This window comes from Pristiophorus japonicus, chromosome 4 (genome assembly GCF_044704955.1).
Source record: "Pristiophorus japonicus isolate sPriJap1 chromosome 4, sPriJap1.hap1, whole genome shotgun sequence".
Classification (NCBI taxonomy): domain Eukaryota; kingdom Metazoa; phylum Chordata; class Chondrichthyes; family Pristiophoridae; genus Pristiophorus; species Pristiophorus japonicus.
In genome coordinates, this window is record NC_091980.1 from 268,801,287 (window position 1) to 268,817,638 (window position 16,352).

Genomic DNA, 16,352 nt, shown 5'->3' on the forward strand with positions numbered 1-16,352 from the left:
AGAAAGACTGGATCAACTGGGCTTGTATTCACTGGAGTTCAGAAGAATGAGAGGGGACCTCATAGAAACGTTTAAAATTCTGATGAGTTCAGACAGGTTAGATGCAGGAAGAATGTTCCCAATGTTGGGGAAGTCCAGAACCAGGGGTCACAGTCTAAGGATAAGGGGTAAGCCATTTAGGACCGCGATGAGGAGAAACTTCTTCACCCAGAGAGTGGTGAACCTGTGGAATTCTCTACCAGAAAGTTGTTGAGGCCAATTCACTAAATATATTCAAAAAGGAATTAGATGAAGTCCTTACTACTAGGGGGATCAAGGGGTATGGCGAGAAAGCAGGAATGGGGTACTGAAGTTGCATGTTCAGCCATGAACTCATTGAATGGCGGTGCAGGCTCGAAGGGCCGAATGGCCTACTCCTGCACCTATTTTCTATGTTTCTGTGTTTCCTTACATCTGAGGCCTATCGACCCACAATCAGCCAGCTTCTCAAGCTGTCTGGCTGTGGATAGGAATCCGAGGTCTGACATGCAAATCAGGCCCTGCCGTTAAAGTCAGTAGGGCCTGCAGGAAACCTGGGAGGCCGCCTCGGATGCCTCCCCCCCCCCCAAATGGCCTACCTGGGGAAAATTCTGGTCTTAAAATCCATAATACAAGATAAAATTATTAAACACTTAGAAATGCATGTGTTAATCAAGAACTGCCAGCACAAATGTGTTGAAGGAAAGTCATATTTGACAAATTTAATATTTTGTAAGAAGTGACCAATTGAATAGATAAAGGGAATGTAGTAGATGGGGTGTATATAGATATTTAGAAGGCATTCGAGGAGGTGTCTCACAAGAGGCTTGCCACCACACCGGAAATCTGCCAGAAGTTATTTTAACCGATGTGCAAATTGTCTTGGTGACCCACCCGCTGCTTGCAGGGGAAAATACAAGTTCCATTGAGAATTTGAACTAACCCATCATTTGTACAACAAAAAAGGGGAAAATCAGGATTTGTGTTTTTTCTTAACTGAAGCAACAGACTAAAATTGAAAGTTATACTTTTTAATTCTCTCACAAATTATGTTTTATTGCTCACAATAGTAGTTATGTACAAATAATAATACAAATGTTATTTTGAGAAATTACTGGGGATGCTTTGTTCTGATGTGTGCGTAAATAATATTATTGAGAGGATATATTGTTCAATCCTATTAACTGCAAGTGTATGCATTAAACATGGAAAATATCTGTATTTCAAGCTCAGTTGTTGCATCTCAGTTGCTGAACCATAGTGCCATAATAAACAATGCAGATTATCAGTAAGGAAACTCAGCTTCATGACAATTTCATACTGCAACATTTATTGTAACTGCATTATTCTAGAAATTGCCCTTTAAGTACTTCTATTAACCCATATAATAACATTTTAATATGTAATTATGAATCTTACTGCTTTATTGATGACAAATGTTATGTTGTTGCATATTTAACCACTGTGCCTCCCTTTTGACAACAGAGATGTAGGTTATGAAAATCTTCCTCCGGTTATGGAAAGCTTGGAAGTACTTCATTTAAGCTACAATGGCATCTCTAGCTTGGCTCAGCTACAATTGAACAGACTGATAAGTTTGAGAGTGTTGTATTTAGAAGGTAAGTAGTAATCTACCCGCACACTAAACCAGCAGTGAAAGTGTTGTGTATGCAATAACAGACTGAGTACTGTTTAACTCCAAGACGTATAACCATGGCTCTGCTTTATTAAGGCCCAAAGTGACTAATATACAAAATAGCTGGTCTTTTATACTTGACCTCCAACAGTGATACCATCTAGTGGCTAGTGATCCCAAAAGTACATACATGACAATACCCCGCCTCCCCCCCCCCCCCCCCCCCACTCTGAGATATTAACACAGTCTTTTAAAAATTGAGACGGTCCGGTGTTTTACGCTCCCGGGTTGACCGTCTCAGTTCAACTCTAGCTTGGATGAGTGTTCAGAGTCTGTTGTGACTGGTGGCTGGGTGGCTGACCTGGTGGGAGTGGCAATGGTCATGTCAGGGATTGAAAGTCCATTTTCATTGAACATGTCAGTGATTGAAAGTCCCAATTCACTGATGACTACTGAGTCCTCCAATGACTGGGGGAAGGTTGGTCGGTCATCGATTGTCGCTTCCTCCGACAGTTCCGGTTCGTCTGTCTGCCGCAGCTTTGTCTGATCCATATGTTTCCTGCATGTTTGCCCATTTTTGAGCTTGACAATAAATACTCTGTTGCTTTCCTTGGCCATGACAGTACCAGCGATCCACTTACATATCGTGTATACATATAGAAATATCGTGTGACACAGAAGCGTGATCGTGATAGAAACATAGAAATTTAGGGCCCAAGTTTCGAGCCGCGCCTAGAACGGCGCAGTCCCGACCTGGACGCCCGTTTTTCACGCCACAAAGTGCGCCTAAAAAAAACCTCTGTATTCTCCACCTCCCTGCAGGTCCTCTGGCCCTCGGCGCAGCGCAGCAGGAGCTGTAGGGGGCGGAGCTAGGACCCTGCACTGAAAACAGTGCCGGGACCTCTGCACAGGCGTGCTACAGTGGGCACGCAAGTGCAGTAGCTCCAGGCGCCCGAAACTGAGTGGGAGGGGCCCGAAGCTCGCAGCCCCTAGCCCTGACCGAATGGCCTCACTGGGGCTGCGTGAATAAGGCTCTTCCCATGGCCAGCTCCTGCTTCCTCCCGACCGGACTCGACTCCCGCTTCCCGCCCCCCGCCCCCGGACCCGACACCCGCACCCCCCCCCCCCCCCCACCGCTTCAGGACCGGACCCGACATCCGCTCCCCACCCCACCCCTGGACCGGACCCGACACCCGCTCCCCCCCCCACCCCCAGACCAGACCCGACACCCGCTCCCCCCACCCGCCCCCGGACCGGACCCGACACCTGCTTCCCTCCACCTCCGCCCCCGGACCAGACCCGACACCTGCTTCCCTCCACCTCCGCCCCCGGACCGGACCCGACACCCGCTCCCCCCACCCGCCCCCGGACCGGACCCGACACCTGCTTCCCTCCACCTCCGCCCCCGGACCAGACCCGACACCTGCTTCCCTCCACCTCCGCCCCCGGACCGGACCCGACACCCGCTCCCCCCCGCCCCTGGACAGGACCCAACACCCGCTCCCCCCCCCCCGCCTCCGGACTGGATCCGACCTGACCTCCCTCCCCCCGACCTGACCACCCTCTCCCTCCCTCCCTCCCTCCCCCCGACCCGAACCGAACCGACCTCCCTCCCACCACCCCCCCCGACCCGATCCAACGCCACCTACCTGTAAATCTGGTGCTGGGGACGGGCCCTGCCCGAAGTCTCGGGCCCAGCCCGTTCAGCCTCCCTCCTCCTTCTCCTTCCCCCCCACCCCCCCCCCAATTTCCTTCTCCCCACCCCCCCAATCTCCTTCTCCCCACCCCCCAATCTCCTTCTCCCCACCCCCCCCCAATCTCCTTCTCCCCCCCCTCCCCAATCTCCTTCTCCCCCCCCCAATCTCCTTCTCCCCCCCCAATCTCCTTCTCCCCCCCCAATCTCCTTCTACCCCCCCAATCTCCTTCTCCTCCCCCAATCTCCTTCTCCTCCCCCAATCTCCTTCTCCCCCCCCAATCTCCTTCTCCTCCCCCAAATCTCCTTCTCCCCCCCAATCTCCTTCTCCCCCCCAATCTCCTTCTCCCCCCCAATCTCCTTCCCCCCATCTCCTTTCCCCCCCATCTCCTTTCCCCTCCATCTCCTTTCCCCATCTCCTTTATCTCCTTCTCCCCCCCTCCCCCCTTCTCCCCCTTCCCCTTCTCCCCATCCCTCCCCCTTCTCCCCATCCTTCCCCTTCGCCCTATCCCTCCCCCTTCTCCCCCATCCCTCCCCGTCTCCCCCATCCCTCCCCCTCTCCCCCTTCCCTCTCTCTGCTCCCCCCCTCTCTCCCTCTACTCCCCTCCTCCCCCTCCCCTCGCTGTCAGAAACATAGACACTGACAGACAGAGAATGAGAGACACACAGACAGACAGAGAGATAGAGACACACTGAGGGGGGCATCCCAGCATGCTGTTGGAGGGCTCCCGGTGCTGCAGTCGGTAAGTAGAAAATGTTTTATTTATTGATTTAAAAAAAAAATGATTTCTTATTAATTTTTTTTGATTGATTTATTGGTTGATTTATTAATGTATTTATCATTTATTATTGATGATGGCTCTTTATTTGTAAAACTGAAGTGTTTAATGTTTGTAAACTTCCCTTTAAACACCCCCCCCCCACCATTCCCTATGCCTGATTTGTAACCTGCGCCTGATTTTCTAAAGTGTAGACAAGGTTTTTTCGAGCGTACAAAAATCTTCACTTACTCCATTCTAAGTTAGTTTGGAGTAAGTTTTCACTCACGAAACTTTGAAATCAGGCGTAAGTGGCCGAACACGCCCCCTTTTGAAAAAACAATTCTGTTCCAAAGTGAAACTGTTCTAACTGACTAGAACTGGAGCAAACTAAATGACGAGAATTCCGATTTCTAAGACACTCCGTTCTACACCAGTTGCTCCTAAAAATCAGGAGCAAATCATGTGGAAACTTGGGGCCATAGAAAATAGGTGCAGGAGTAGGCCATTCAGCCCTTCGAGCCTGCACCGCCATTCAATGAGTTCATGGCTGAACATGCAACTTCAGTACCCCATTCCTGCTTTCTCGCCATACCCCTTGCTGACTTTGTCTTCTATATTCAACATGGTTATTCAAGTCAGGGTGTACAAGAGATAGCTTGGTCTTCAGACCTCTCTTCATCATTAGTTCAGCAGGCGAGACCCCGGTAAGCCTGTGTGGTCTTGTCCTGTAACTAAGCAGTATGCAATACAGGCGAGTCTGCAGTGACCCTTGGGTTACTCGCTTCATACTCTGCTTTATGATTTGGACAGCACGTTTTGCTTGCCCATTGGATGCAGGTTTGATGGTGCTGACCTTACATGTTTGATACCATTGAGTTTCATGAACTCTTGAAACTCCTGACTGATGAAGCACGATCCGTTGTCGCTAACAACAATGTCAGGCAGACCATGTGTCGCGAACATGACATTGAGATTCTCAATGGTAGCTGTGGATGTGCTGGATGACATGATTATACACTCTATCCACTTCGAATATGCATCCACCACAACTAAAAACATCTTCCCCAGAAAGGGACCTGCAAAATCTATGTAGGTCCTGGACCATGGTTTCGACGGCCATGTCTACAGACTCAGCGGCGATTCCGCTGGTGCTTTGCTGAGCTGCATGCAAGTGTTGCACTGATGCACACATGATTCCAGCTCAGAGTCAATTTCCGGCCACCATACATGAAACCTGGCAATGCTTTCATTATTACAATGCCGGGATGTTGCTATGTAGCTCATGTACAAATTTCTTTCTCCCTTTCTTGGGCATAACAACACGATTGCCCCACAGTATACAATCCGACTGAATAGACAGTTCATCTTTGCGACGAATGTAAGGTTTGGTCTCCTCGCACCTTTGCTTGGGTATGGCAGACCAATCACCTTTGAGGATGCAACTCTTCACCACCGATAAAATCGGGTCCTGGCTGATTCAGGTCTTAACTTGTTGAGCCGTGACAGGCGTTCCTTCACTCTCAAAAGCATCCATGACTAATAATAGGTCCGCCGGTTGTGGCGTTTCCACCACCGGTGTGGGCAACGGCAGACGGCTCAAAGCATCGGCACAATTCTCGGTGCCAGGTCTATGACGAATGACAGAATCATAAGCAGATAATGTCAGCGCCCACCTCTGGATGCGGGATGAAGCAATAGTATAGTTACCTTTGCTTTCAGAGAATAGTGAACTGAGCGGCTTGTGATTTGTCTCCAGTTCAAACCGGTTGGACAAAGCAGGTACTGATGCATCTTTTTAACCCATACCCACAGGCTAGTGCTTCTTTCTCTACCATGCTGTAGGCTCTTTCTGCTTTAGACAAACTTTTTGAAGCATACGCGACTGGTTGAAGTTTACCCGACTCATTAGCTTGTTGGAGTACGCAACCAATTCCATATTACAAAGCATCTCAGGCCAATACTAAATGTTTACATGAGCCATAATGTACCAGCAGCTTGTTACAGCAAAGCAGATTAGCGGCTTTCTCAAAAGCTCTGTCTTGAGATGCACCCCACACCCAGTTGTTGCCTTTTCTCAGCAGCATGTGCAGTGGTTCTAATAAGGTGCTCAATTTAGGTAGGAAGCTACCGAAGTGGTTTAGAAGACCCAGGAATGAACGCAGCTCCGTCACATTCTGTGGCTTGGGTGCATTCTTGATGGCCTTGGTTTTCGCGTCTGTGGGCCTGATGCTGTCAGCAGCAAATTTCCTCCCCAGGAATTCGACCTCTGGTGCCATGAAGACGCACTTTGAACGTTTCAGTCTGAGTCCCACTTTGTCCAGATGATGTAGAACCTCTTCCAGGTTGTTCAGATGTTTCTCGGAGTCATGACCTGTGATCAGGATGTCATCTTGGAACACGACGGTTCTGGGAATGGACTTCAGTAGACTCTCCATGTTCCTCTGAAATATTGCTGCAGCCAAGCGAATTCCAAAAGGGCACCTATGATAAATAAACAGTTCTTTATTCGTGTTATTGCACGTAAGTCTTTTCGACCAGCTCCTGTGTCATGTAGGCCGATGTCAAGTCCAGTTTGGTGAATGACTTCCCCCTGGCTAACAAGTCATCAGCCTTCGGTAACAGGTACTGATCCTGTTTCAAAACCCTGTTGATCATAGCCTTGTAGTCTCCACAGATTCTGACTGTGCGTTCACTTTTCAGCACAGGAACAATGGGGCTGACCCATTCATTAAATTCAACCAGTGATATGATCCCTTCACGCTGGAGTCTGTCCAGTTCGATTTCGACCTTCTCCCTCAACATATACAGAACTGCCTGAGCTTTATGATGGACGGGTGTTGCATCCGAGTCCACGTGGATCTGCACATTGGCTCCCGTGAAGTTGCTGATGCCTGGTTCGAACAGCGAGGGGAACTTGCTCAGTACTTGGGCACATGTATCTTCCTCCGACGACAATGCCTTGATGTTGTTCTAGTCACATCTGATTTTTTTCAAGCCAATTCCTGCCGAACAGCGTTGGGCCATTGCCTGGGACAATCCATAGCGGTAACTCGTGCACCACACCGTCATACGACACTTTAATTGTGGCATTGCAAATCACCGTTATGAGTTCTTTGGTGTACATGCGCAACTTGGCATTGACTGAACTCAGCCTGGGCCTCACAGCCTTAGTATCCCACAGCTTGTCAAATGCCCTCTGGCTCATAATCGATTGACTCGTCCCCTTGTCCAGTTCCATCGATACCGGCACCCCATTAAATTTCACGTTGATCGTTATCGGTTTGCTCTTAGTTCGGAACGAGTACAGTCCATACACTTCCTCCTCTGGTATCTCGGATTGCGTACCCAGATCCGCGCTAGTCTGACCATCATCCTCCACGTGGTGTGTCGCAGCACACTTGCTCGTCTGCGGACGCTTGCACTGGAGATGCCCCACTCTCTGACAGCCTTTGCAACTATATTGCTTAAATCGGCACTGCTGGTGCCGGTGATTTCCCCCAAAACGCCAACACGGAGAAATCGGATGCATTCCCGCTGGCGGACTTTGGGCAGCCACAGGTTTCGCATACGCAGTCGGGTAGGCCCTGCCATGTACCGCTCTGCTGAATGCCGAATCAATCATATTTACAGTACTTGCCGAGTTTTGATTTTTCACTGATATCTGCTTTAGACTTCTATCTGTCGTCATGCATGACTGAGCGATCGTGAAGACCCTGTTCAAGACCAACGTCCCCACCGCCAGTAGTTTACACAGGATCACCTCGTGGTTGATGCCGATTACAAAGAAGTCCCGCAGCATGTCTGCCAACACAGCTCCAAACTTACACGGTCCTACTAGATGTCTCAGGTCGGCAACGAATTCTGGCTCTCTGAGTGAACGTGCATATAAAATCTGTATCTTGAGATGATGATGCCTTCGTCTGGCTTAAGGTGGTCTTGTACCAGTGTACACAATTCTTCATTCGTCTTCTCTGTTGGACTCACAAGCAGGAGTAGATTCTTTATCAGACCATAAATTTTTGGATTGCAAACCGTGAGGAACACCGCCCGGCGCTGATCTGCGTCGCCGACCTCCTTCATTTTGTTGGCCACGAAGAACTGGCTCATTCAGCTCACGAAGTCTGCCCAGTCTTCTCCTTCCACAAATCGCTCCAACAATCCAATTGTGCTCATTTTTGCATGCAAAGGTTCTTGTTGCCTTGTCACAAAATGTTATGTATGCAATAACTGTTAGACTGAGTATTGTTTAACTCCGAGAGGTATAACCTTAACTCTGCTTTATTGAGGCCCAAAGTGACTAATATACAAAATGGCTGGCCTTTAATAGTTGGGCTGCACACATGTGCGTACAGCCCAATGGCCTCCAACAGTGACGCCATCTAGTGGCTAGTGATCCCAAAAGTACATACATGACAGAAAGCAAATTTATTTCTGTATTATTTCTCAGACAAGGCAGAAAATTGCAGCTAAGTTGCAATATATTATTGTGTAGTGAAACCTTTGCCTCTGACTTCACATGGTTTCCTAAGGTATCTAATATATACCATGGGCAGCATGTAGTCCCTGAGTCCTAGTAGTCTCGCCCTTAAATCTGAGGCAACTCAGTCCTACTTGTACCTATATTTCCTAATCACTGGTTTGTCCTATTTGAATTTCGTGGGGCTGAAGATTCAGAAAGAATTGTCATCCGTGCTGTTGCCTAATTGATGATTAAATACTAATCAGAACACCAAGATCAACTTGAGATATATGCAAATAAATAGGATTTAAATGTTATTGGAGAGATTTTCCTGCCCCCCCGTCACCCGCCCCCCCCCCCCCCCCCCACCCCCAGTCCTGGTGCTAGACATGAGCAGTTAGCAATTGAAGGAGATCTCAGTTGAAGTTTAAATTATTTGGGGGGAGATTTCAATCTTTAAAATAGTCTTTATCTGTAATCTTCAGCCTGCCCCATGGCCCTCGCAGACTCTTTGGTCAGTGAGGTTCTAGGAGCAAGATACAGTGCAATGTTCTTTTGCCCTAGGGTAGTTAGCTGACTTTAGGACAGAAGAATGTGGGAGGACGGGAATGCTCCCTTTTGCTTCATTTGAATACTTACATCAAGTCTATCTCTACTACTGACACAAGGCAAACTTCACTCCCAGCACCCAACCAGAATGCCCCAGGTAATCGAAAGATTCATTTAAAGGGGTGAATTCCAGCAATCGAGATCTCTACCTTAGTTTGCTGACCTTCGAGCCCAGGAACTAAGGGACAAGAACCAAGCCCCCATGGTACATACGTATGTGCCCACAAAGATAGGACACATTTGTTCTAAGAGATTTAAGTGAATTCAAGTGAGTTTCAAAAGAGTTAAGTGTGAGGTGGTGCATTTTGGTAGGATGAATACTCCTTGGAAAATATGAGTCTAAATGGGATAGAGGCACAAAGGAATCTGGGGTAAAGTTTCATAATTCATTAAAAGTAGCAAATAAAAAACTGAAAATGCTGGAAACATTCAGCAGGTCAAGCAGCATCTGTGGAGAGAGAAACAGAGTTAATATTTCAAGTCGCAAGTTTGACCCTGAGCTTCTGGTCGCTTGCCGTTTAAATTTTCAGTCCCACTCCCACTCTGATCTCTCTGTCCTCCGCCTCCTACACTGTTCCAATGAAGCTGAACTGGAACTCGAGGAACAGCACCTCCTCTTTCGATTAGGCACTTTACAACCTTCTGGACTCAACATTGAGTTCAACAACTTCAGATCATTCTGCCATTGCCATTGACAGCTCCTCTACATGCATCTTTTTTTCTTTACTTGTCCCATTACCACCCCCTTTTGCTTTGCACCATCATCCCTTGTGTAATGTAACAATCAGAAAAGATTGAACAAGCTGGGGTTCTTTTCTCAAAAAAAGAGAAGACTGAGAGACACGACACAGACAAGATTGGTCGAATGGCCTCCTTCTGTGCCATAAATTTCTATGAAAAAGAATTTCTATGAGAGGTGACCTGACAGATGTCTTTAAAATTATGAAGGAGTTCACTAGGGTAGACGTAGAGAAGATGTTTCCACTAGTGGGGGAATCCAAAACTAGGGGCCATAAATATAAGATGGTCACTAATAAATCCAAAAGGAATTTAGGAGAAACATCTTTACTCAGAGTGATGAGAATGGGGAACTCCCGACCACATGGAGTGGTTGAGGCGAATAGCATAGATTAAGGAGAAACCAGATAAGTACATGAGGGAGAAAGGAATAGAAGGATATGTTGATAGAGTGAGATAAAGTAAGATGGGAGGTGGCTCGTGTGGAGCATAAACACCACCATAGACCTGTTGGGCTGAATGGCTTGTTTCTATCATGTATGTAATTGTAACAATTCCATACCCACTGCAAGTTCTGGCAAGAGGAAGATGAAAATGGTCTGAGTGTCTTGAGTGAAACTTAGCAATTGTGAAAACTGGATTGGCTGAATCCAGTCGTTGCTACCTTCTTAGTTATTAAGAAATTAATTTGTACTTGAGTGGATGCACACAGTTTTTATATGCGCATTTTCATGGAATTTGACTCAATTCAACTCTTTCCATTGTAGGCAATTTTATTAGTCAGATTGAAGGCCTTGATCGCCTTCATTACCTTGCTGAATTATCGTTGGAGCGAAACCGGGTCAGAATGATTCATGAGAACTCCTTTTTGGGCCAAAGCGCTCTCATTGAGCTCCATCTAGAGGAGAATAGGATGCGTGACCTTAACAACCTATATCCACTGGTAAAACTGCAGCGACTTTTCCTTGGTGCAAATAAAATCCAGGTAAAGAAAAAATTTGCATTTATATAGTGCCTTTCACGACCGGTTATCGACCTGAAACATTAACTCTGTTTCTGTCTTCACAGATGCTGCCTGACCTGCTGAGTAATCCCAGCATTTTCTGTTTTTATTTCAGATCCTAAAGTCTTCTTTGGCTTGGACATTTGGAGCTTATTGAGTTACATTATTTTTTGTGACTTCTACTTTGAAACAAAATATAAGTTCATTTTATAACAATAGTGGCAAATTAAATGAGGAATATTTATTTAAAATTACACATGAAAATTGGAATATGATTTGTTTGCTCCTGAGGAAGATTTAATAATTTATGAATTGCAAACTCCTCATGCATAAAATAAACTGCGTGTATATTGAATATTCCTCATTATGTTTGTGAAACATTTAACATTTTTCAATGATTCCTTTCAAGATTTTAACACTTATCTCTCATATCATTTGGCGAAGACTTAAATATTTCTCCTTATAGTCTGTGTAATACCTCCTTTCTGTGCTTGTTTTGCTTCTGCACCAAGGATTCATAAATACAATTACTTTTCAGCTGATTAACAAAATAGTGGTAACCATTTTCAAGAAGAAAACCAAAGATTTTGCGTAAAAAGTATTTTATAAAATACAGAAAAGTGGGTAACAATGTGTTTTTCATAGAGCCAAACATCAGGGTGCAAGAGTGATGTTTAGCGGACAAGTGATGCATAAACTGGTGCCCTGCTAAAAGTAATAGCAGTACAGGTATTCAGGATTTTTCTTGAAAACATGAGAATTCTTCTAATGGAATAAAGTTAGCAGCTGCTTTCAAGCAAAGGGGTGGTTGGCTGCAAATGGAAAAATCTGGGTCACAGTAGACACTGCACAGAAAAGCAGACAGTGCATAACAATTTGTTAGGTGCACATATATTTTTGACATTTTTGAGAATCATGATTCTCACATGTATAGAGGCAGGCCACTAAATTCAGCTCCATAGCACACAGTTTTTCAGTGCTACGGGTGCCGATTTGGATCCAAAATGGCGTCTGAGGAACATGCGCACACTTCTGGTGCAGGCTGCGCTGGACGCCATTTTGGGTAGGTCGTAAGTGCGGGCGCTGGGAACATGCACCGGAAGTATTTGACGCCAGCGTTGTCATTTATGACCTCAACGCTGGAGCTAATGCACTCTCTTAACCTCGCACAGCTAAACATACATTCAGCAGCAGGAAGGACCCCCCAACCAGCTCTATTTAAAGGGATCATCAAGTGCTTTCAGGTTAGTTGCTGATTGATTCCTACTGGCTCTTGGTGAGTTTGTACAAGTGTTTGGTGGTCATTTATCTTATTTGAAGTTGCTGAAGCTTCCAGGGAGTGGTGTGATAGGTTACTTCAAGGCTTCTGCTCAGACCAGTTGCTCCCAGACATGGGTGCAGCAGTTTGCATCCCCCTTGGCCTGTAGCATGACAGGGAGAATGAGCACAGATGACACAGAGGAGGACAAGCTGCTCATAGAGGGAGGAGGGGGAGAAGGGATATCAGCAGGAGGCCATATCCACTCAGGGTCTTCAGTTGTTTACATTCTATATTAGTGACTTAAATGAGGGGACCGAGTGCAATGTATCCTCTCTCCTCCTGTCCACTTCCTGCAACAAGGCCTCCAGTGCTGCATCCAAGAACCTTGGACCACACTCTCTCCCCTGTTGTGCCATTGTACTTCTTCCTGCTCACACTCTTTTCCCCAACCAGTTGAATCACCTGCTGCAGCCAAAATGCACCTCTTCTTTAAGAGGTGCAGGCTGACTTTAAGAAGTGCATGCTAGCTTTAATTGATGCAAACCTTGTGCTGTGCAAACTTGGACCCCCTGCTGAGCATACAGCCACTCAGCAACGCGTTCAGCGCTGGGCTGCATGCCACAAAATTAGCAGGCAGCATCTTCATGCTGCCTGCATTACTTTGAACAAGCGCAGGTTGATCCCACATCATCATCCTCGCAGCCATTTTCGGGGACAAACAAATTTTTAGCCCGCAATGTCTGCACTTGATTTTCAGACCTGCAGTGCAACCATCATCAGTGTGCACAGTGTAAACCGAATGGCTCTCAAGTTATGACTAAGGGGCTGAAATTCAGCAGCCCGCTGCTGCCGACTGTCGCACACTCCCGCCGACATTCCTCCTGCAGATCCACACACTGCCACTTTGGAGGTGGCTTGGAGCAGGCAGGAGGGAAGAGCTGCCGGGAAACGCCCGCTGATGTCAGCGGATGGCCAAGTGGCGCAACTGAGCTCCCGCCCGCCGAGCTCCCAGATTTCTGTGGGCGGGAGTCGGCGGCAGACGGGGGTGGACCGTTGGCTGCAGGCTGGTCTGAAACCTGACAGTAAGTCTGAAGAACTTGAAAAAAAGGTCAGTGAACATTTTTTTAAACATTTTCAACAGCGACTTACCTGCATATGGTCCCCTGAAGGTCTTCAGATAGTTTTTGTATTTTTTATTTGTGATTTTTTTTTTTCAGGTCTTCGACCCTCCGTGGGCCCGACTGCATCCTCGGCGGCACTTGAGCGGCAAACGTCTCTGCCGCCGAGAATGCAACCTCCCGCCCGCTGCCACCCAGATTGGCGACATACATTTTCCATTTGCCGTCCGCCGACCTTCGAGGGACCTTCTTCATGAATATCCCGCCCGATACCTCGGCGGCACTTTGGGCGGCACTTAGACGGGCGGAGGCCTTGCTGAAAATCGGCCCCTATGTGTATTCAAGAGTGAGTGCCTTAGCCAAGATATTAGCCTTTAAATTTCTATTAATGTGCTATTCAAAAACTCAATTTGGCTCAGTAAAAAAACAGTTGCTTTCAATCTGTGGGCTAATCTCCCACACTGGATCAGCCAATACAAAAGGAGAAGTGCTAATCTTTTACTTAGCTATAAACTGCAATTAGAAGACTGTTAACCACCTAAAGTAGCACTAACAAAGGCATCTTTAATACACAAACTTGCTATAGAGTTGCATTTTAGAATGAGGAAAGCCAATTTATTGGCCCAGAAATTGTGGTCAGAGGCTTCCTGCGGGCGGATGTCTCCGACCAAAAATATTTTAACAGAAGTACCTGGTGGTCCCGGAGGAATGTAGACTTGCGCTCCAAGGTCTCCATTCGCAGCCCAGCATAGGGGCCCACGTATTCCAGGAGCGTATGTGCAGCCTAGGATCATGTGGACCGGATGGAGTATAAAAGCAGGGAGGTCCTGCTGCAACTGTACAGGGTATTGGCGAGGCTGCACCTGGAGTACTGCATGCAGTTTTGGTCACCTTACTTAAGGAAGGATATACTAGCTTTGGAGGGGGTACAGAGACGATTCACGAGGCTGATACCGGAGATGAGGGGGTTACCTTATGATGATAGATTGAGTAGACTGGGTCTTTACTCGTTGGTGTTCAAAAGGATGAGGGGTGATCTTATAGAAACATTTAAAATAATGAAAGGGATAGACAAGATAGAGGCAGAGAGGTTGTTGCCACTGGTCGGGGAGACCAGAACTAGGGGGCACAGCCTCAAAATACGGGGGAGCCAATTTAAAACCGAGTTGAGAAGGAATTTCTTCTCCCAGAGGGTTGTGAATCTGTGGAATTCTCTGCCCAAGGAAGCAGTTGAGGCTAGCTCATTGAATGTATTCAAATCACAGATAGATAGATTTTTAACCAATAAGAGAATTAAGGGTTATGGGGAGCAGGCGGGTAAGTGGAGCTGAGTCCACGGCCAGATCAGCCATGATCTTGTTGAATGGCGGAGCAGGCTCGAGGGGCTAGATGGCCTACTCCTGTTCCTAATTCTTATGTTCTTATGTTATGACCAACCAATGAAAATGGCGTATCCCCATTCACAGTAATGGTGACCTTCGTTTGTATGGAGATCACCATTTCTATGAATGGGGAATACTCCAAAAACACAAACATTTTAAATAAATAAGAAAAACACTTCACATATTTAAAATTAATTGAAATTGAATTTAATTAAATGTTTTAGACAAAAAATAATTTTTTTGAAACTTTTTATATGTTTTAATAGGGGTAAAAATTAATTTTCCTTAATGGACAGGGTTTTTAATATAAAAATGATTGATAACATTTTATTTTTCTATCTTTTAAAGCTCTTACGCTGGTGTAAGAATTTGAAGGACATTCACTGGGCAGGAGTTGAGCAAATAGCCCAAATCTCTGCCCACGAAGGCCCTTCTCTTGGGGATGCGTTGGAACTGTCAAAAGACATTTTGACAGTTTGCAAGTGTTGGTTTTCGGCGCATGCCAGCACTTGTGGGGCCTCCATGGGTGCGTGCGCACATTGTATGTGCCCGTAGAGACCGCGATTTTTGGCCCATTAATTCTGGAAACTCTGGAAATGGCAAACGCTATTGCAAGAGGTATGGGACTGATGGGTATTCCATCCTAAGAAGTGCCTGATGTGCCAGACATGGAAGGAGGTAGTGAAACTAGGCAAACTAGGCAGGATGTTGCTGATTGATATGTAGGGCCCTCATAATGCACAGTCCAAGGAGGTATAGAGCCACTAGAATCTTATTAGGGTGTCAGTAGAATACTACATCCGTCCATACACTTACTCATTCCTCAAGAGAATCACTTTGAAAGAGTAGTAGGTTAGGTGGTATCTGAAACCATGCATAAGCATCAAAGAGTAACAGTGTGCCAATTTGTGTTGTCAATATTTACATGCTACAGAGAGGAAATAAATGCACTGCATTTGATTTGAACATTGTGTCATATATTTATTAGTCATGGGTTACAATATAGCAAGAGCCCAGCATAAACTGGCATTAGAAGAACCAATAATGAAAGTGTAGGACAAGGTGATTTGAACACAGTGCACAGAAACCTAGAATGTGAGAAGACAATTTATAGAAACCCTTTCAATGAAGACTACAGCTTTTTCCCTACAACCTTTCTAGCAATGCCTTGAGAAAAATATTCCATCAAATGAGTTGCAGTATTGAGTAATTCACTGATAAGTGCTCACTCTGCAAACGTAATTGCTCTAACTGCAGTTTTTTGATCTCCAAAACTATATACAATAAAAATATTTCCATCCTTCTGTCAGAGGTTTTGTGCAGATTTCTGAATGGTTCAGGGAGTGTCCAAACCACAGATTAATGGCCACATTTGCTTCACATGCCTGGGCAATCTAGCCCATGAAGCCTAGGCCTAGGAAAACTCACTTCCTTTTGTGCAATGGAAACATTTACAATTGAAAATCACTTACAGACTTGTTCTCCCTACTCTTCCCTTTCAGCACCAGATATAGTGCCATTGCATACTGCTGTTGGTGCTCCCTCCCCAACTCCTGTACTGACTCTATATGCAGCTTTCTTTCTGCCCAAAGTCTCCCCACTTCATACGTGCCACGCCTAAAACCTCACAAGCAATGCTATAGGAGATACACTAGTTTATTTTAAAAGTATTCG

The 16,352-nt window shown here is 46.2% G+C and overlaps 1 protein-coding gene across 5 annotated transcripts in view; it reads left to right on the forward strand.

The window, feature by feature from the left end:
• The window catches only part of lrrc9 (leucine rich repeat containing 9), a 302,164-nt gene that overhangs the window by 256,949 nt on the left and 28,863 nt on the right, over positions 1 to 16,352 (forward strand). For all 5 annotated transcript variants that reach the window (XM_070877538.1, XM_070877541.1, XM_070877539.1 and 2 more), the window contains 2 exons: positions 1,504 to 1,637; positions 10,682 to 10,899. In XM_070877538.1, coding sequence (XP_070733639.1) covers positions 1,504 to 1,637; positions 10,682 to 10,899 — 352 coding nt within the window. The remainder of the gene's footprint in view (positions 1 to 1,503; positions 1,638 to 10,681; positions 10,900 to 16,352) is intronic.